Source organism: Hemiscyllium ocellatum, chromosome 2 (genome assembly GCF_020745735.1).
Source record: "Hemiscyllium ocellatum isolate sHemOce1 chromosome 2, sHemOce1.pat.X.cur, whole genome shotgun sequence".
Taxonomy (NCBI): Eukaryota; Metazoa; Chordata; class Chondrichthyes; order Orectolobiformes; family Hemiscylliidae; genus Hemiscyllium; species Hemiscyllium ocellatum.
The window spans coordinates 148050305-148073378 of NC_083402.1; the positions used below are offsets into that span (position 1 = coordinate 148050305).

Sequence of the window (23074 nt, forward strand, 5' to 3'; positions counted from 1 at the left end):
TTCCTAGAGCAGGGAGACCAGAAATGAACGCAATATTCCAAAAGTGGCCTAACCAATCTCCTGTACAGCGGCAACATGGCCTCCCAACTCCGATACTCAATGCACTGTCAGTCACCTTGGAGACTCCGGTACAGTCGAATCCCCTTCCTCACCTCACTGCTCAGCATCAGTGGTAAGGTCAGAGGGGGACCAGAAACCTCTCCCTCTGTCCTCTCAAAGAGACAGGGTGGGGCACTTACAGGGAGTAGCAACAATACATAGGCACACACCAGGCTCAGTTGGCTGGATATCTGGTTTGCATGGTGCAGTGATGCCAACAGTGTGGGTTTAATTCCTGCATTGGCTGAAGGACTCACCTTCTCAACTAGCCCCTGTACTAGCAAGTTTTGAGACCCCCATCTACCGCCCCCAGAGAGAAGGAACAGGAAGTGACTTCACCACAGGAAATGACATCACCGACCCAAAGAAACCCAAACATATAAATAGAAAGCAGGAATTTTTAGCATTGCTTCGCCTGAGGTCCACTGAAGATATTACCTAGTAAGATAACGAAACGTCTGGAAATGAACCTTTCAGCTCAGTGAGCAAAACCTACAGCCATGCCCCAGTACTTTTCAATGCACTCTTAACTGCTGATGTCCAGAATCCCTACAGCAGGGTCATTTGGCCCATCGAATGATCACCAACTCTCTGAAGACCATCCCACCTAGTCACACTCCCCTGCCATATCCTCACATTTCCCATGGCTCACCCACCTAGCCTGCACATCCCTGAACACTCCGGGGCAATTTAGCATGGCCAGTCCACCTAACCTGCACACAACCACCCTATGAAGGAGCAGCACTTTGAAAGCTAGTGTTTCTAAATAAACCTGTTGGACTATAACCTGATGTTGTGTGATTTTGAGCTTTGTACAGCTTTGGATTGTGGGAGGAACCCCATGCAGACACGGGGAGAATGTGCAAACTCCAGACAGACAGTCGCCGGAGGGTGGAGTCAAACCTGGGTCCTTGGTGCTGTGAGGCAGCAGCGCTAATCACTGAGCTACCCCTTCTTAGTTTTATTCTACAAATGACAAATCCATTTCCCCGATCTATTACTTGTAAGGGTTAAAAAATATATATTTAATTTGATGTCGTTCTCTTTTAAACTAAAACAAAACCTGTGTCTTTTGTAGGTCTGGCAGTGTAGATACAATGTTGATTGGGGAATAGCCCCTTAGCTGTGCCAGTGAGTCAGGGATGGTTCTTGCTGGTTCAGGATGCACCAGCAGGGGACAGGAGATGTCCAGGTTTCTACAGCTTCGGGTCGGTACACAGCTCTGATTTCCATCGCCCCCCTGCTCTCAATCGCTTTCGCTGGCAGTTAGTAGCGAAGGCTCTTTGTGTTAGTTCTCGGTCTGTTCTGTCCATGGCTTGCTCGGTGCAGGAACACAGTGTGTCCCTGGTTTTTGTTAACGAGGATCAGCAAGGAGGCTTCCAGTTCACCCACTCCCCGGAGAGTCAGCGGCCCCTTAAACTCGAAGTGAAAGTGCAAGAGGAAGAAGCGTCTTTGCGTTTGATTGACCGTAAGTTTTGTCTTTTTTTTCCCTCCAGTTGTCCTGGCCTTGGGCTCGGTTCAGTTTGAGTGGCAGGGCCGGAGGGATGGGGGGGTTACTGCAAATACAAACCAGTCTGGGCTCATCCTCCCCCACACACTGCCTTAAATATACAACACTCCCCACTCCAATGCTATTTATCAAAATCACTCCGACCATGTCAGCAGGTCTGACAAAATCTATAGAGAGAGAGCTAATATTTCGAATCCAAGACGCTTCCTCAGAAGTTGACAAAGTATTCAGTGGATTGTATTCAGGCTGAAGTTAATCCCAATGGTACTAATTCGGCCTGCGTTATTCAACAGAATTTAACTTCAGACAGGAATCTGAATGGACCCTGACCAAGGTATATAATCATGTGAATGGTAACATCTGGGGATTGGTTAGCTCAGCTGGTTATGGAAGGAAGGGTAATAGTACAACTTTTAAAGCATAGATGGGGGTATTTTGTTTAAAAGTACTTTTTAACATTGACCAGTTGATTTTCTGTGCTTCTATTTTTACAATTGTAAAACAGGGGTTGATTTCCTGATAACCGTGTATCGATATGACTAACTGAAGACCCCTGTTATTTCAATTTGATTTTTGTTACCAGGATGATTTATATTGATGTGGTAGGTGCACAGTTAGCTCGGATGACTGGTTTGCAAAGTGAAATGATGCCAACAGCGTGGGCTCAATCTCCACCACTGGCTGTGGTTATTCTCCTTCCCAACCTCTCAACTTAACCTGAGGTGTGGTGACCCCTCAGGTTAAAGCAACACCAGCTGTCTCGCAGTAATCGGAGAGGAGCCCCATTCATCCAATAGGTGACTTTGTGGTAAAACAGTGGTGTCATTGGATTAATAATCTGGAGGTATCATGTCATATCCCATTTTGGCATTATGAGGGGTTTGTTCAGTTAATTACATACATCAGGATGGCCGCAAAACTGCTGGATTGTTGTAAAATGAAAGAAACGATCCACTTTTGTCCCTTTTGGGGAAGAACCCCCACGCCAAACCCCTTACCCCTTACCCACTCTGGTTCATATGTGACTCCAGACACATGGCAGTTTGGTTTAGTGCAGGGAAAAGTCTGTCCAGATTGCAAAACAACAGACTGCCAGAGTTATCTTGTTTGTTGTTTTTGTTAAGGTACGATTTAGAATAACTTTAAAGATAAAAATGTATGTGGAAAGAGATCAATGAAAGTACCATGATGAATTGAAACTGAGATGGACTGAGAAGATTAATGGTAAATATTCACCTGAAGTGTCAGTGTAATTGCTGCCTTCATAGCTTCTTGGGAGGAATCAGGAGATTTAAAAAATACTCTCAACATTTTTTGATAATTAAAGATGAGGACAGCCACATATGCCTGTATTTCCGAAATATATTACAACCTCTTTCCCTAACTTTTACATTATTTGTTAAATAATGTCTGGGTTTTTGCTCTGCCACTGTGTGGAACTGTATTCCAAGTTTTGATCACTCTTTGTGAAGAATAACTTCATGTGGTTTTGGTCCTGAATTTATCTTTTCTTTGAATTTAGTGGACAGCGAAGACAGTTATCTCACAGTACAACAGGATCTTGATTAGATGGGCCAATGGGCTGAGGCGTGGCAGATGGAATTTAATTTGGATAAATGTGAGGTTTTGCATTTTGGAAAGGCAAGTCAAGGCAGGACTTATACACTTCATGGTAAGATCGTGGGGAGTGTTGTTGAACAAAGAGACCTTGGAGTGCAGGTTCATATTTCCTTGAAAGTGGAGTCACAGATAGATAGGATAGTGAAGAAGGTGTTAGGTATGCTTTCCTTTATTTTTGTTGAGTTTAGGAATTAGGTGCTCATGTTGCGGCTGTACAGGACATTGGTTAGGCCACTGTTGGAATATTGTGTGCAATTCTGGTCTCCCTACTATCAGAAGGATGTTGTGAAACTTGAAAGGGCTCAGAAAAGATTTACAAAAATGTTGCCAGAGTTGGAGGATTTGAGCTATAGGGAGAGACTGAATAGGCTGGGGCTGTTTTCCCTGGAGCGTTGGAGACTGAGGGGTGACCTTACATGGGGTGGCATAGTGGCTCAGTGCTGCCTCACAGCACCAGAGACCCGGCTTCAATTCCAGCCTCAGACGACTGTCTGTGTGGAGTTTGCACATTCTCCCCCTGTCTGTGTGGATTTCCTCCGATGCTGAAAATGTGTTGCTGGTCAAAGCACAGCAGGCCAGGCAGCATCTCAGGAATAGGGAATTCGACGTTTCGAGCATAAGCCCTTCATTCCTGATGAAGGGCTTATGCTCGAAACGTCGAATTCCCTATTCCTGAGATGCTGCCTGGCCTGCTGTGCTTTGACCAGCAACACATTTTCAGCTGTGATCTCCAGCATCTGCAGACCTCATTTTTTACTCGAGGATTTTCTCCGATGGTCCAGTTTCCTCCCACAGTCCAAAGATGTGCAGGTTAGGTGCAAGGTCCATGCTAAATGCCCGTAGGATTCAGGAATGTGTAGGTTAGATGCATTTATCAGGGGTAGATGTAGAGTTATTGGTGTAGGGGAATGGATCTAGGTGAGATACTCTTTGGAGGGTTGGTGTGGACTTGTTGGGTCAAATGGCCTGTCTCCACACTGTAGATTCTATGACTTAGAGAGGTTTATAAAATCATGAGGGACATGGACAAGGTAAATAGACAAGGTTTTCTCCCCAGGATAGGGCAGTCTAATATTAGAGGCCATAGGTTTAGGGTGAGAGGGGTCTTACTGGGCAACTTTTTCACGCAGAGAGTGGTACATGTTCAGAATGAACTGCCAGAGGAAGTGGTGGAGGCTGGTACAATTGCAGCATTTAAAAGGAATCTGGATGGATAGATGAATAGGAAAGGTTTGGAGTGATATGGGCCAAGTGCCGGTGGGACTAGATTGGATTAGGATATCTGTTTGGAATGGATGAGTTTATCCAAAGGGTCTGTTTCCGTGCTGTACATCTCTATGACTCTATGACTGTATGAGAGTTAGTGTTTCGGGCATTAGCTCATCAAATGTCAACTCTCCTCCTCGGATGCTGCCTGACTGCTGTGCTTTTCCAGCACCACACTTTTTGACTCTGATATCCAGCATCTGCAGTCCTCTCTTTCTCCGTAACATGAGAGTGTATGTTCATAATTATTTAACCAGCAGTTGATTTTACTTCCACAAAATTTGGAACATGTCGGCATAATTAAAATTCAGAGGTGTTTTGACAGTTTTCATATTGCTGATCTTTCATCATCATTCATCTCACATAAATCTCTGTCCAAACAGTACTTGTACGTTAGCATATTCTCTGTTTATAGGTTATGCCAACACCATGTGGGTGAGAGTAAATATTTAGGCTTGTTTTGCAGCCATGCATGGGGAACTGGGGCAACAAATGTTGGGGTCTTTTCCATGAAATGGTGCCTAATAGTTTCTGTGTCATTTATTTAAATAACAATATCAGTCAAAGTATAATCAGCGCAGACTTGAAAATTCAAAATGGAGGAGTGAGTGTGGGGGAGAAGGGGTGATAAATGGAGAAGTAGGAATGTGTGTGAGAGTGTGTAAACGGGTCTAGGTCTGTGAGAGGGTGCATGTGTGAGTATGGAATTGTGTGTGTGCATACGTGTGTGTGCGTCTGTCTGTCTGTCTGTCTGTGAGAGAGAGTGTATATGTGTGTGTGTATGAGAGTAAAGTGGTCAGAGTCTGTGACAGGGTGTGTGTGTGTGTGTCTGGGGTGGGGGCGTTGTGAATGTCTGTGAGAGAGAGTGTATATGTGTGTGTATGAGTGTAAAGTGGTCTAAGTCTGTGAGATGGTGCATGTGTGAGTGTGGGAGTGTGTCTCACAGACCTAGACCCCGTTACAGTCACACACATACACATGGTGTGGAGATGCCGGTGTTGTAACTGAAATTATGCATTGAAAAATTGATTGTCTGTTAAGTCTTCCATCTGTTAGAATACAGTGATAGTTTCACTTCTTTCATGTATAAATCACAAATCACAAAACCCTTTTTAAAAAAGTTGCATTCTCAGTTTAGCTGTTAGCAATGGTGATAATTGGACAAAATGTTAAACATGTTGTCTAGCTATAACCATTGTTAACAGCTAACCTGAGAATGCAACTTTTTAAAAAGAGGTTTTGTGATTTACACATGAAAGAAGTGAAACTAACATGGTCATTCTAACAGATGAGAGACTTTGAAAAATACCTTGATTGTTTGTTATGTATAATTTCAGTTACAAGATAATGCAAACTTTTGCTATAAATTCTGTCTTACAACTGTGTCCTCCACTATCACCTGATGAAGGAGCGTCACTCCAAAAGCTAGTGTGCTTCCAATTAAACCTGTTGGACTATACCCTGGTGTTGTGTGATTTTTAACTTTGTACACCCCAGTCCAACACCGGCGTCTCCAAACCATTTCTGAGTTCAAGTTTCTTTCCAGAAATTTTGCACAAAATCTCAGCTGCCCCCTTCAGGCACCACTGAAGGAGTGTTCCACTGTCAGAGGTTCTGTCTTCCAGAATGAGATGTTAAATCAAGGTCAGGTGTTCCTTCTGAGGTGAACGTAAAAGATCCTGTGACACTATTTAACATCTTGGCCCATGTTACCAAGGATCCATGGATCTGGTCATAGCCTGTTCAGCCACATGAAGTCCTGTCACAGAGACCCACAATCCAGGAGTAGAGCTGCAGTCAAGAATTTTGAGAAGAACGATGGAGTTGTCCCTTGTTTCCTGATTGGTATTTGTCCTCCAATCATCACAAGAAGATTCATCTAGTCATCATTATGTAAATCATCTGTGCCTCTTCCTGAACTACAATAGAATGTGCTGTGGTCAAGAAGACCCTCCTCCACCACCAAACTCTAGTCACTAGATGCCTGGAGGAAGAACCCTTCATCTTTCACCTTGGGACCCTCCAACCAAGCAGGATGAATGTGGATTTCAGCAGTCTCCTCATGTTCCCTCCCCCCACCTTATTCCAGGTCCAACATTCCAACTCGGCACTGCCCTCTTGACCTGTCCATCTTCCTTCCCACCGAACTGCTCCACCCTCCTCTCCGACCTATCACCTCCATCTTCCTATGACATTTCCAGCTACCCTCCCCCCTCAGCCCCACCCCCTCCCATTTATCTCTCAGCCCGCTTGACATCCCCCCCCCCACGCCCCCCATTCCTGATGAAGGGCTCCTGCTCCTCGGATGCTGCCTGACCGGCTGTGCTTTTCCAGCACCACCCTTTTCAACTCTGATCTTCAGCATCTGCAGTCCTTGCTTTCTTCAAGAAAGACACCACAGAGCGATGTAGGCGTTATCTAATGTGGCGGTGATATTATGTCACTTCTCCATTGATTATGATATTGATGTTACAGAGAAACATTGTGCATTTCATGGGTGACAATGTTGGAAGCACCTTGCTTCTGTTAGGACTACCCGTGGCATCAAGGTTCCATACAAAGTGTGTTTGAAAAAATGTAGGAAAGATTCTATTCTGATCTTGATAACACTGTCACTCCAAAACAAGAAAGAAAATTCTCCTTTAGAATGATTTGTTGCAAGGGTTACCCATGACTGAAATCAGGAGTGGAACTGTAGGCTTTCTCCCCAGCCCATGGTTTCCAATGCAGACAGTGCCTGTGTTCAGCCCAGTCTCACAGCAAACACACTCTTTCAACTTAAGGACAAATAAAGACACTACGTGGAGCTGTCCTGGACCGAGCGTTGGCAGCTCTGAAATCATATAATTATTGGAGTGAAAGATCTAAGTGACATCTGTATCACTTAATCCAGGCAAGAAAGTACCTGCTACATAGACCACCAACTTGTTCAATTGATAATGAACATTTCCTAACAGCAAGACTTCACAAGGTCAAATAGATAATGTGCTGGAAATGTGTGAATTTGTGAAGGCCAAATTCAGTCACTTGCTATAAGTTATGTTGGTTTGAAGAGATAATGTATTGTGAGATCCATAGGGGAGAATTGAAAACAATTCAAAATAAAGCAAGGCTGTACGCTGGCTTTTTTTTCCAATGAAGTGAGCTGAGACAAATCTGACTCCAACTGTTTTGGAACTACATTTCACAATTGTTCAGGAATGCTGGGCTTGTTTTATTTGATCTGCAGAATTTTGCCCAAGGCTGAATGGAATCAAATGATGTTTTATTGAACAGAAGGTGCGTAATCACTCCTGATAATCATATACCTTCCATGCTGGGGTGAGATTTTTGGCAGCAGTTTTATCTCTGGAAAATGTACAATCTACACTTACCCAGAGCCCATCCAGATTATATTATAATTTGCTTTTGCACATTACAAAAATCCGTCAATATACTAAACTTGGTACAATAGAAGCTTGACTCTTAAGTTCCAATGGCCAAGGTGTGAACAAAACTGGAGTTAATGTGTGTATTAAAGATTTACATCGAAATACTCACATTAAAATGGAGTGGATTAATTTCAAGTGAGGTCACCCCTGATATATAGACAAATGTAGCAGGACATTTTATCACATGCAATGGACCAACAGCCAAATTAGTTTTGGTGATGTTGATTGAAGGAAGATGGTTACTTTGGAGAACACATTGATCATCACCTAATGGCTTAATGGGATTGGTTCCTTAATCAACCTGGACTATGTACTGCTATCAGAAGAATGTTGTGAAACTTGAAAGGATTCTAAAAAGATTTGCTAGGATGTTGCCAGGTTTGGAGGGTTTGAGTAATGGGGTGGAGCTGAACAGGCTGGGGCTGTTTTCCCTGGAGCATCGGAGGCTGAGAGGGGACCTTATAGAGGTTTGAGGGACATGGATAGGGTAAGTAGCCAAGATCTTTTTCCCCAGAGTGGGAGAATCCAAAACTAGAGGGCATAGGTTTAGGGTGGGAGGGGGAAGATTTAAAATGGACTTAAGTGGCAACATTTTCACACAGAGGGTGGTATGTGTAGGGGATGACCTGCCAGAGGAACTGGTGGAGACTGGTACAATGACAACATTTAAAAGGTATCTGGGGGACATGAATAGGAAGGGTTTAGCGGGATATGGGCCAACTGTTTGCAAATGTGACTAGATTAGGTTAGGATATCTGGTCGCATGGCCAAGTTGCACCAAAAGGTCTGTTTCTGCATTGTACCACTCATCATGTGCTCAAACCCAAAAGAGAACTTGAAGTCAGGTGGCCTTATCACTCAGGGCTGCACTGGGGTAGATCCCACCAGCACCACATTGCTGCGATTGGTCAAATTGCCACCAGCAAGCGATTGGTCAAACAAATACATGAACCACCTGACTGATAGACTGGGAATTAGACTAGTTGGGATTTCTGGAAGTGGAGAAGCAGAAGTGGGAATGACCAAGGTTGTTATTGTAGAGATGCTTGTCCAGGCTTCACTCAACTAACAATAAGGTTCAAGTCCCACCTACTCCCGAGGTGTTTAATAAGAAAATATCAACAATGCATGTTATCTCTTAGTCTCTGCCATCATGCAGTCATGGCCTTTAGCCTAAAACCTTGTTATTTACACAGAACCCATCACAGCGATCAGCCACTCCTGACCGGGGAACTGAACCCTGCTTTCACAAGATAACAACCATTCTCCAAACAGGGAGATGCCATGATGAAAACATTGTTTATTTTCTGGAAACAACCAACACTGGAGATCACAGCAGGTCAGGCAGGATCGGTGGAGAGAGAGCAAGCTCATGTTTTGAGTCTAGATGTCTCTTCATCAGAGCTGTCATGAAGTGTAGAGGGGACAGCATTTATGCTGCAGTGGTGGGGTGATGCTGGGGGAGAAAAGATGTTGATGGTTCAGATGAAGTCATCAGAATGTGAGAATGGTAGACAGTTGCACGGGGTGGGGGAGGGGAGAGAGGACATAAAAACAGAATGTAACAAGCTAAATGAAAGGGAAAAGATGGGAGTTAGTTCATAATTTGAAGCTGTTGAACTCAATATTACACCCAGAAGGCTGTAAAGTGCCCAGTCTGAAGATGAGATGTTGTTCCTCCAGTTTGTACTGGGAGTCATCGGAACACTGCAGCTTGTACTGGACAGATGTCTGAACGAGAGCAGGATACGGTGTTAAAATGACCGGTTCCAGGAAGGTCAGGGTCATGCCTGTGTACAGACTGGAGGTATTCTGCAAAGTGGTCACCCAGTCTGAGTTTGGTGTCTCCAGAGTAGTTGACATTGGGTGCAGTGAATACAATACACAAGGCTGGAGGAGGTGCAGGTGATATGCTGCTTCACCTGGGAAGACCATTTCGGACGTTGGGTAGTGGCTGGGAGGAGCAGATGATGCACTTTTGGTGGTTACATGGGAAGATGTGGAGAGAGGGGTGGGGGGGGGAACTGTCTGTCTTTTCACATCTGGCAGGAGATGTACCATTGTTCTGCCATTCTCACACCCCCCCCCCCCCCCCAAACACCCTTCACCCACAAGACCCCATCCCCCACTGTAGCATAAATAGTGTCCCCTCCACCACAGCTCTGATGAAGAATTATCTAGACTGGAAAATTTAGCTCTCTATGGATGCTTTCTGATCTTCAGTATTTGGTGTTTTCAGGACAGGCTCCAGTGTCTGTAGTAACTTTCCCCCTGGTTTATTTTCTAATCAGTCTGCTCAGGTGAGTTATGACACACCTCATGAGCATGTGAGACTTGACCTGGGTCACCTAGCTTAGACATAGGGACACTACCAGTGCATCAGAAAAGCTCTTAGACCTAAAACATCTAAATTTTAATATCTGGCCCTGCACTGTGCCTCCAGTTGTCTGTTGAGTTGATTTTAACAAAATGCAGATAACTATCATGATGATAGGAATAGGACTGTAAAGGTTTGTGCTATTTCTACAAGTGAAAGGTTCAGAATTCAGTCTGTTGTTCCCAACTAAGTTCAGAAATGATTAGCAATTAACTGCAGCTTCTGCTGAAATATGTACAGTTAAATGTTAAGACTGAAGCTGACATTAAAGTAACTTAATTTGAAGGAGTTACCTGACTCAATAACAGTTGACAGTTCTGTTCCTGAGCTTGTATTCAAGTGACAATGGTATTCACTTAAGGTATACTTCTGAAATTATATCTGCCCTTTATCTACACATGGAGAGTCCTTGACACAGGCCTGGCTCACTCGTGTGTGACCCTCCTGCTCTTGATAATCAGAAATGGGGATTAAACCCATGGCTTCAGTACAAGGGCACTGTGCTATTACAGGTAGTCCTGTGGTTTTTTTTTAAAAACTAAATCTCTGGAGATTGAAGCTCCTGTTTTTCTCTCCCCCCCCCCCCATTTTGTTTTTCTTTATTACAATAGAGCAGGCATGCTTATTTTCCCCAGCACCCATCATGTGTAGGTGTGCACAGGCAGCTGCAAAACAGCAAAAACACCAGGTGTGTGAACTAAATAATTACACACTAGGAAAAACATCCATGTGGCCAAGGACCCATCGACAGGCAAGAGGCTGGGAGAACACAGCAAGGCAGGCAGCAGCAGGTGGTGGAGAACTCAACATTTTGGGTATAATCCTTCCTCAGGCCTGAAGGGTTAATACCCAAAACATTGACTTCTCCATCTCCACCACCTGATGCTGCCTGGCTTGCTGTGTTCTTCCAGTCTCCTGTTTGTCTACCTTGGATTCCAACATCTGCAATGGTTTGTTTGTCTCCAAGGCACCAGTGATGAGCAGAGTCCCATGGGGGCAATGTCTGCATGAAAGGAAAAGTGAAAGGAGGGAAGGGATCTAATTGAAATAGAGTTGGAGGATGCTGCATTTTTATTTTATTAACCAATTACAAAAAAGTTGACACCTACTGCTGTATACAATTTTACGAGGGAGAGGAGCAGCAAAGCCAGGCCCCAAACCCTACTGTTCAACCAGTTTACTGGGAGAGGAGGACAAACCTCAAATCCCAATTTGAAATATGAAAAATCAACAATGACATTTGTACATGTGACAGTCCCATTACATAGGAAAGTGCAGACAACAGACCCAGCAAGCCCCTGGCCTTCCCACCTTCCAGCCACTCCAAGGCAGCCCACCCCTACACACTTTCCAGTTCAGTCCACCCAGACACCTTTTGACCACCTCTGGAGCAGCCTGCCCCAGTAGCCGCCTGGGATGACAGCGCTGAGGATGGCTACCCACCTTCTGGCTCTGTCTGCCCCTATGTACCATTGGGCTCTTACCCTCCCAATGCACCATCTGGACAATGGGCTATCCTGGCACACCTTCTGACCACCTCTTGGACAGCCCGTCCCCGTCCCCTGGGAAGGCAGTGTGCAGGGTAGCCCACAAATCTTATGGATCACAGCCCACTCCTACATGCATTCTGGCTTTCGGCTGCTCTGACACCTTCTGACCACCTCTAGGACAGCCTGTCCCGATTAACCCTTATCAGGACGACAGCACTTGGAACGACGTACCCACCATCTGGCTCTCAGGGCGACTGACATCAGGGTGGCCTACCTATCATCCAGCTTTCAGGACAGCCTACCAACCTTAGGCTCACAGGATGGCCTACCCACCCTCCGGCTCTCAGGATGACCCATGAGCCTTCCAGCTCACAGTAAGGCCTGCCAGACCCAGGGACACAAGGCAGTGCCGCTGATAGACCCAAACACCACAAAACAGTTACATATATTTTAAAAAGTCCTTTCTGGTCCACAGTCCAAATATAGAGTCTTCAAAATATAGCGTCCACTCCCAAGGGCAGTAAATGCACACCCCACAGCACACAGTTGTTCAGTCTCCATAGAGTCCTGGCCCAGCCTTGGAAAACCAGGCCCACTCACAGGAACACAGTACATTGTACAGGTGCAGTTAACTCAGGGGTTTGGTCTACTCCAGAAGGAAGGTGTTCTACCAAACTCCAGGATACAGCAACTGCTCACCTCCCAGTGTGCACACACACGTGTTCAATCTTCAGAGGCCCAGTCCCAAGGCTAGGCCTCCCCACAAGAACAGCTCCTCTGGTAAAATGTATATGTCTCCCACAAAGGCTCAGTCTAAACACCAATAAGTATGAAGACATACAAAAAAGAATACTACAGTCCAAGGGCTAAGCCCTACCATAAAATTAACATTTTTAACTTTTTTGAGAAAAGGACAAAAGTGTAACAGGCTGTAACCAGCCAGTGAAACAACAACCCCCTAATGAGAACTGAGCTACACCTGAAGCATTCTGTGCATCAGGAGTTAATCAGTCCTCACTAAAAGGGATACCAGTTAAACTGACTAAATAATTCAGCCAGTTCAGGAATCAGGTTTCACCCCCTCCAGAAAAGGGAAGCAGAAACTCAGTAACATACTGACTGTTGCACCAGCCAACAGAGTCAATCCCCTAAATTGAGGACACTGAATCTCCTGTTTATATTTTATTTTATTAAACAAATTACAAAAACAGTTTACAAAGTTACATTTACAGCTGTACAAGAGACAGCAATTTTACAAGGGAGAGGAGCAGCAGCAAAGCCAGGCCCCAAACCCTACCGTTCAAACAGTTTACAGGGAAACAAGGACAAACCTCACATCCCAGTTCCACATATGACAAGACAGACAATGACATTTGTACATTAGACAATATGGTTACATACAGAAGTGCAGACAATACAGACCCAGCAAGCCCCACCCCTCCCACCTTCCGACCACTATGGCAGCTCACCCCTACCCACCTTCCAGTTCAGTCCACTCCAAGACCTTTCAACCACCTCTAGGGCAGCCGCCCCAGTACTCACCCAGGGTGACAGCACTGAGGATGGCTACCCACCTTCTGGCTCTCGGTCTGCCCCTGCGTACCATTGGGCTCTCACCCACCCCAATGCACCATCCGGCCAGTGGGCTATCATAGCACACCTTTCGACCACCTCTAGGGCAGCCCGTCCCCTTCCCTGGGACGACAGCGTGTCGGGTAGCCCACAAGCCTTGCGGATCTCAGCCGCCCCTACACACCTTCTGGCTCTCAGCTGCTCTGACACCTTTCAACCACCTCTAGGACAGCCCGTCCCGATTACCCCTTATCAGGACGACAGCGCTCAGAACAGCCTACTCACCATCTGGCTCTCAGGGTGACTGGCATCAGGGTGGCCTACCCACCCTCACTTTCAGGACAGCCTACCAACCTTCAGGTTCACAGGATGGCCTACCCACCTTCCAGCTCTCAGGGCAATGCATGAGCCTCCCAACTCACAACAAGGCCTGCCAGACCCAGGGACACAAGACAGTGCACCACCACCACAATATAGTTAGTTACCACAAAAAAATCCTTTCTGGTACCCAGTCCAAATCTATACACAAGAGTTTTCAAGATATAGAAAACATTGCCAAGAAAAGTCCACTCCAGTATACAATGTACATGGTCAGAAACAGTCCACTACTAAAAAACAGAATCCACAACCAAGGGCAGAGTCCACTCCTGAAGGCAGCAGATGCACACCTCACAGGTGTTCAGTCTCCATAGAGTCCTGGCCCAGCCTTGGAAAGCCAGGCCCACTCACAGGAACAGTACATTATACAGGTGCAGTTAACTCACAGGGGTTTGGTCCAATCCTGAAGGAAAGGTGTTCTCCCACACTCCAGGATACAGCAACTGCTCACCTCCCAGCACACACACAGGTATTCAATCTTCAGAGGCCCAGTCCCAGGGCTAGGCCTCCCCACAGGAACAGCTCCTCTGGTAAAATATATGTCTCCCACAAAGGCTCAGTCCAATCACCAATAAAAAGACACATACAAAAGGCAAAGACAACTAGAGTCCAAGGGCTAAGCCCTACCATAAAATTAACATTACCCTTTTCTCAAAGGAGAAAGAGAAAAGAGTAACAGGCTGTAACCAGCCAGTGAAACAACAATCCCCTAATGAGAACTGAGTTACACCTGAAACACATTCTGTGCATCAGGAGTTTAACAATCAGCCCTCACTAAAAGGAATGTCAGTTAACAAACTGGCTAAATAATTCAGCCAGGTCAGGAATCAGGTTTTGCCCCCAAAATAAAATGTAGCCCCAGCCAACACAGAGTCAGTCCCCTAAACTGAGGGACCTTTGAATCTCCTGTTTATATCAGTCAGCCAGGGCTTTTCTGATTGGACCAGATTAACAGCCTCAAACAGGGAACTCATCTTCTATGAGGCCCACCTGGCTGACCTAATTACAGTCACTGCACTGTCCTTCACAAGTCAGTGTTTGTTTTGAGTTGTTTTGCCAGACTGAAAGAGCAGGCACATTCCAGGCCCGACAGGAAATCTACAGTCTAGACTTTAAAACCATGATGTGAAGTCCTAGACTTAAAACAGATAAAGTCTTTTAAAATATCAGCTTTGAATGGGAAGATTCAAGCCATATGCTATAGTCCAACTTCCAATGTCAGTTCTTCAGTTTTCGTTTGTGAATTGTTCATCCCCTTAGGGTGAGCGATACCAGAATCAGGAATTGAAACACTTTCTAATGTTAAGCTTTCAGTGCCTGAGTCTTGTAGAAATCAGCCAAGGCAAACGTATGCTCCAACACAGAAAGCTGCATATCAAGAATTTAAGTGAGCAGATCCCACAGGATTGTGTGCCCATTAATTTTCAATTCTCTGGATTTTTTTGTTTAAAGATTGCATGGACTGGTTTTTATTTTGCTAAGGCTGACTTTTTCATGAAAATTATTGACAGGAAGGAGTTTCTCCCTCAGTGTGGCAGGCCGCGACTCTGCACAACTTGGGATCAGTTGTTTTCCACGATGCAGTTTTCTGGATGGAGTGTAACGCTGTGGATTGTAGCAGCGTGATGAATATTACTCTGGCATATTCAGCTGATGACAGCATGATTCCATTGTGAGATTAATGGTTACGGCGTTAAATGGAGCAGAAATCTTCTGATCTTTGTGCAGTTTTTCTTCTTCCAACTCCAGACTTGACTTGCCCGTTAAATCCCACATCCACCCTCTCAAAAAAATTAGTCCTTACTCATTGTCTCCTGTTATGGGTGAATTGCGACAAACTACCTTGAGTTTGGCCACTTGCTATGAAATCTTACAGACATCCAAATACTCAAACAATTAGTTAAACATTACTGCATGTAGCCCACCCCTCAAGTGAGCAAATTAAGCCTCACAATCCGATTTAGCTATTACCTAATTAATGGCGGAATTTAGTTATGATTCCAACCAACAGTGTCTGTCTCTAGAGGTGTCCTGGTGCAGTGTTGTACTTCGAAGTTCTGCTGCTGATGGTTTCTGGAGTTGAATGTTTGTACAGTTTTCTAACTTCCAGGTTTATAACATTACTGACAATCCTTTAGTTTCTTTTATCCAACATATGGGATGCTACTCTGGAGCTATTGAGTCTGTAGCATGCTGCCTTATCAGAGATAGCTTCCCTGTTCCTTGTTACATTTGACGTTGACTTGCTGTTTAAAGACCAACTTGCCTGCAGTTAACTCCTTAACCCTTTTGTAGGCAGTCAGTTCTTGCAGCATAAGGCAGCTATTTATCAAGCGATTGTTAAGAAAGTATTGTTCATGTAGCTTTGACTCCTTCTCCCAAACGTAGCTAATTGCTTTCAATTCCTCGATACATTTGATCTCGAGCCGTCACAGCTTATTCCAGGCAGAGTTATTGCTGCTTCTTTCAGTCCAGGAGCAGTTGTTAAACTTCTGAAGTTTGCACGATGACACTCCTGGTATCTTTAGTTTGACCGTAGAATTTATCAAGTTTATATTTGGAGCTGCTTCACACTGATTAAAATCTGTGAGTTTGTATCCTTTACCTGTTAATGTGTTCAAAGTGAAATATTCTCCTATAACCAAGCAAGTCATGAAACTGTTAGTGAGAGTGGAGGTGACCCAGTTAGTACAGTACTGAGACCAGTGCAGGTATCTTGTGGTGCAGAGGGAGTGACCCTACCCCCGGACCAGATGTGCCACCTTCTCCATAGGTGTGTGATAACATCTTGGAACAGGTGAATTAGCAAACTAGGTCTGAGTGGGGTGTGAAACCACGCACGTTTCTCATTACTGTTTACCTCACAGTTGGTGAGAAAAGGATTTTATTTGGTTTTTATGTCTCCTGTAGTTGAATAATAAGCTGCCAGTAACCATTTTGACTCGCGTCATACATAGTCGTTTGGAACTGGAAACAGTTCTTTAGGAGAGGAACAATATCAAAGGTCACTGCTGACGTTAGTTGAAGATTAAGAAGACACCTCAAGACATAAGCTCCCTCAGAGAGGGGGCCAAGGAGACAGGGCCCAAAAGGCAGTCCATTGGGGACCATGGGCTGGCCTTTCCATTGTGGCTACTCCCTGTTTGGAGGTGGAGGCTATATGCTCCAATGTCCCTCTCATTGGAAGAAGGGAGGCTGCCTACAGGAATCCAGCCACCTCCCCATGTGGAGTGGTTAGCTCCCTCAAGATGCCGACTGCCTGGGGAAAGCACCATTCCCAGGCCCTACCTTCATTTTAATTGTCCGTCTCCTTTCATTTGGCAGCTTCTCATTCTCACCCGGTCTCACTGCTGGAACCGTCTTGGGTGGAAGGGCTACATTAGGCAGGAGTCCGAGGGCAGCTTCCTGCTATTTTCCTGGATCTCCCACATCCCAGCAGACCGTACAGGGACTGGAGGATTCCTGTCCAAACATTCTCATCAATGATTTCATTTATCTGTCTCCATTCCAGTTTTCCCCTGCGATGATTCCTTGCATAGTTATGGTTTAATGAGGAGTGAGTCCCACTTTATCCAGTGCTCACTCTTCCTGTGTGAGTGCCGAGAGTTACTCAGCTGGAAGGGAATCCTGTCCTGACCCAATGTTCACATAATGCTACTTCCAATCAGGTCAACAATAGACACAAACAGGACAGCTACTCTTCCCCCATTCAGGGACATGGAGCCAATGGCCCAGTGGCTTTATCACTTGATTGTTTGTCCAGAAACCCAAGTGATGTTCCGAACAAAACCAAACAAAAAAAACCGTCAGATGTTGTAAATCAAAAACAAAAACGGACATTGCTGGAAACGCTCAGCAGGTCTGGCAGCAACTGTGGAGAGAAATCAGGATTAATGTTTCAGGTCAAGTGACCCTCAGAATTCAGGACCCGAAATGTTAATTCTGATTTATAGAGTCTTAGAGACGTACAACACGGAAACAGACCCTTCGGTCCATCCCGGCCATGCCGACCAGATATCCCAACTCAATCTAGTCCCACCTGCCAGCACCCGGCCCATATCCCTCCAAACCCTTCCTGTTCATATATACATCCAAATGACTCTTAAATGTTACAATTGTACCAGCCTCCACCACTTCCTCTGGCAGTTCATTCCATACCCGTACCACCCTCTGTGTGAAAAAAGTTGCCCCTTAGGTCTCTTTTATATCTTTCCCCTCTCACCCTAAACCGATGCCCTCGAGTTCTGGACTGCCCCACCCCAGGAAAAAGACCTTGTCTATTTACCCTATTCATGCCCCTCACGATTTTAATAGGTCACCCCTCAGCCTCTGACACTCCAGGGAAAACAGCCCCACCCTATTCAACCTCTCTCTACAGCTCAAAACCTCCAACCCTGGCAAAATCCTTGTAAATCCTTTCTGAACCGTTTACAGTTTCACAACATCCTTCCGATAGGAAGGAGACCAGAATTGCACACAATATTCCAACAGTGGCCTAACCAGTGTCCTGTACAGCCGCAACATGACCCCCCAACTCCTGTACTCAATACTCTGACCAATAAAGGAAAGCATAACCAAACACCTTCTTCACAATCCTATCTACCTGTGAGCTGAAAATGTGTTGCTGGTTAAAGCACAGCAGGTTAGGCAGCATCTCAGGAATAGGGAATTCGACGTTTCGAGCATAAGCCCTTCATCAGGAATGAGAGAGAGTAGTCAAGCAGGCTAAGATAAAAGGTAGGGAGGAGGGACTTGGGGGAGGGGGCGATCTACCTGTGATTCCACTTTCAAGGAGCTATGAACCTGCACTCCAAGTTCTCTTTGTTCAGCAACACTCCCTATGACCTTACTATTAAGTGTATAAGTCCTGCTAAGATTTGCTTTCCCAAAATGCAACACCTCGCATTTATCTGAATTAAACTCCATCTGCCACTTCTCAGCCCATTGGCCCATCTGGTCAAGATCCTGTTGTAATCTGAGGTAACCCTCTTCGCTGTCCACGACACCTCCAATTTTGGTTCTCTCCACAGATGCTGCCAGATCTGAGCTTTCCCAGCAACTCCTGTTTTTGATTCAGATGTTCTGGGGAGCCAGGTTCGAATTTCACCATGGCAGCTAGTGGAATTTGAATTCAATAAAAATCCAGATTTAAATGTCTAATACTGACCATGAAACCACTGCCAGTTGTTGGAGGGAGAAAACCTGTCTGGTTCACTAGTCCCCTTTAGGGAAGGAAATCTCCCATCCTTACCTGGTCTGGCCTATATGTGACTCCAAACCTACGTCAATGTGCTTGACTCTTAACTGTTCTCGGAGGTGATTAAGGATGGACAATAAATGCTAGCCTAGTGAGCAACACCCTCATCCAATGAATAAAAAGAATTAAAAACCTAACATTAATGCATTTAATGTTTTCTTAACTGAGATCAGCTCAGTCAGCACTATCTTAAACCATTCTTAGTGAGTCAGCTGTTGATTTTGTTTCTTTGTCCACAGCATAGATGTTTCAATTTGGGATCTTTCTGCTCTGCATAACTGCACTGGGCAGAAGCGCTTCGACAAGTTCTGTTTTTGAACAATATATGCTTCGATGGGAAGGGAGCATTGCTGACAAAGCCTTTGGTTGCCGGTTCCTATTTGCGCTTGAAGTGTGGGGTCTCCTTGGCCATTTCTAAGGGCAGTAACATGTCTGGAGTCACATGTAGACCAGCCTGGGCCTGGTCAGCAACTCTTCCCTCCCAAATAGCCAGGTCGTTTTTTTTTACAACAAAGGCATGATTGTTTCAGAGAGTCATTACTGAGACTAGCTTTCACTTTCAGAGTTGGGCATTTTTCTAATCAACCCAACCGTTACATGCCTCTGGAGCAGGAGGGACTTGAACCCAAGTCTCCTGGCTCAGTGGTAGGGACACTACCACTAAAAGCCCTCTGAATTCTGGACATAAATGATTGAAAGTAAATCCCATCAGCTTCCATGGTGAGACTTGACCAATGTCTGCAAGGCATTAACCTGGAGTTACGAGTTCTGTGACATTACCACAATGCCACCATCTTTATTGATATGTATTAACTGAAGATATTGATATGTATTACCAAGAGAGTAGTTGAACTCAGTTCAATTACCAGTTAATGTGGTGAGTCTTGAGGGTTAAGCAGATGGTGTTGAGTAGTCAGGCGGCATGGTGGCTCAGTGGTTAGCGCTGCTGCCTCACAGCACCAGGGTCCCGGGTTTGATTCCAGCCTCAGGCAACTGTCTGTGTGGAGTTTGCACATTCTCCCCGTGTCTATATGGGTTCCCTCTGGTTTCCTCCCACAGTCCAAGGATGTGCAGGTTAGGTGAATTGGCCATGCTAAATTGCCTATAGTGTTAGGTGCATTAGTCAGAGAGAAATGGGTCTGGGTGGGTTACTCTTCGGAGGGTCAGTGTGGACTGGTTGGGCCGAAGGGCCTTTTCCATACTGTAGGAAATCTAGTTAACAGTTGTTCATGTCCAGCTATAGGTTCAACATAATTGATATTTTCAGTACCTTGTTTTTAAATATTTTCCCATGCAACTTATGTAATTAATGTATTGTTTTCTCAAAAATTCTGCTCAACTGTTACTCTGATCATTGTTAAATAATGTGTTTGCCAGGCGTGTAGGAAGCTTTACTCCATCATATGGTGAGTCTCGAGGGACCAGCAGGTGGTGTTGAGTAGTCAGCCACAATGTTATTTTACTGCAGAGGCATTTTGATGATGGATAGAGTCTGACAACAGGCTGCTGAACTCTTGAAGCATGGTTTGTTAACCCAATTCCCTTGGTGAGTTCTCATGTATCAGAGAAAGCAGAGGAGACTCCCTGCTGTCACACTGATCTGGGAGCTGTGTGCATTGCCTGTGAATGAGGGAACGTGACAATCACCAGATTAGCTCAGCTAAGTCGGTCAAACAGGTCGACCCAGACCAGGGAACAGTTCAGGAAAGCAAACCCCTCCTTTTACCATGACAGAGAACGGGTCTCTCTCGATAACCCTCTTGGTAAAAGCAGATTCACAAGCAATTACTCTGTTTGCCAAGTATCTGGCAAAGATGTTGGTTTAAAAACTCCAAAATGAATTTTCTGGCACAATATGCAATTAGGAGCTGAGTAACAGCATTACTGGTACCAAAGATAAACAAGGCCTTCTGTGGATGTAGGATATTATTGCTGTGGCTTACTGTTCTGTGATGAGCTTCATAAAATACAAGTCCCAAACGGCACTTTCCACACATTACCAACTGCCACTTTGAAGATAGGAATAATACTGAGCACAGGAACAGGAATAATACTGAGCACAGGAACAGGAATAATACTGAGCGCAGATACAGGAATAATACTGAGCACAGATACAGGAATAATACTGAGCACAGGAACAGGAATAATACTGAACACAGATACAGGAATAATACAGAGCACAAGGAACAGGAATAATACTGAGCACAGATACAGGAATAATACTGAGCACAGGAACAGGAATAATACTGAGCACAGATACAGGAATAATACTGAGCACAGGGAACAGGAATAATACTGAACACAGATACAGGAATAATACTGAGCACAAATACAGGAATAATACTGATCACAGGCAGCAGGAATAATATTGAGCAGAGGTACAGGAATAATACTGAGCACAGATACAGGAATAGTACTGACCACAGATACAGGAATAATACTGAGCACAGGGAAGAGGAATAATGCTGAGCACAGATACAGGAATACTACTGAGCACAGATACAGGAATAATACTGAGCACAACGAGCAGGAATATTACTGAGCATGGACACAGGAATAATACTGAGCACAGGGAGCAAAAATAATACTGAGCACAGATACAGGAATAATACTGAGCACAGGGAGCAGGAATAATACTGAGCATAGATACAGGAAGAATACTGAGCATGGGGAGCAGGAATAATAATGAGCACAGATACAGGAATAATACTGAGCACTGATAAAGGAATAATACTGAGCATGGGGGGAGCAGGAATAATACTGAGCACAGGTACCGGAATAATACTGAGCACAGGTACAGGAATAATATTGAGCATGGATACAGGAATACTACTGAGCACAGATAAAGAAATAATACTGAGCACAGGGAACAGGAGAATACTGAGCACAGATACAGGAATAATGCTGAGCACAGGGATCAGGATTAATACTGAGCACAGATACAGGAATAATACAGAGCACAGATACAGGAATAATACAGAGCACAGGGAGCAGGAGAATACTGAGCACAGATACAGGAATGATTCTGAGCACAGGGAACAGGATTAATACTGAGCACAGATACAGGAATAATACTGAGCACAGAGAACAGTAATGATACTGAGCATGGATACAGGAATGATACTGAGCATAAGGAGCAGGAATAATACTGAGCACGGTTACAGGAATAATACTGACCACGGGGAGCAGGAATAATACTGAGCACAGGTACCAGAATAATACTGAGCACAGGTACAGGAATAATACTGAGCATGGATACAGGAATACTACTAGGCACAGATACAGGAATAATTCTGAGCACAGGGAGCAGGATTAATACTGAGCACAGATACAGAAATAATACTGAGCACAGGGAACAGGAATGGTACTAAGCAAGAGGAGCAGGAATAATACTGAGCACGGGGAATAGGAATACTACTGAGCACAAAGACAGGAATAATACTGAGCACAGGGAGCAGAAATAATACTGAGCTCAGATACAGGAATAATACTGAGCACAGATACAGGAATAATACTGATCACAGGCAGCAGGAATAATATTGAGAACAGATACAGGAATAATACTGAGCACAGGGAGCAGGAATAATACTGAGCACAGGGAGCAGAAATAATACTGAGCTCAAATACAGGAATACTACTGAGCATGGATACAGGATTAATGCTGAGCAAAGATATTGGAATAATACTGAGCACGGGGAGAAGGAATAATACTGAGCATAGGGAATAGGAATACTACTGAGCACAGATACAGGAATACTACTGAGCACAGATACAGGAATAATACTGAGCACAGATACTGGAATAATACTGAGCACAGGTACAGGAAAAATACTGATGTCAGGGAACAGGAATAACACTGAGCACAGATACAGGAATAATTCTGATCACAGAGAGCAGGAAAATACTGAGCACAGATGCAGGAATAATTCTGATCACCGAGAGCAGGAAATTACTGAGCATAGATACAGGAATAATACTGAGCACAGATACAGGAATAATTCTGAGCATAGGGAGCAGGAATAATACTGAACACTGATACAGGAATAATACAAAGCACAGGGTGCAAGAATAATT

The 23074-nt window shown here is 44.7% G+C and overlaps 1 protein-coding gene across 1 annotated transcript in view; it reads left to right on the top strand.

Annotated features, from left to right (window-relative positions):
• The first annotated feature begins 974 nt into the window (after nucleotides 1–974).
• Nucleotides 975–23074, top strand: part of carm1l (coactivator-associated arginine methyltransferase 1, like) — a 109392-nt gene continuing 87292 nt past the window's right edge. The window contains exon 1 of the mRNA XM_060841044.1: nucleotides 975–1567. Within this exon, the coding sequence (XP_060697027.1) occupies nucleotides 1411–1567 (157 nt within the window). The 5' untranslated portion in view covers nucleotides 975–1410. The remainder of the gene's footprint in view (nucleotides 1568–23074) is intronic.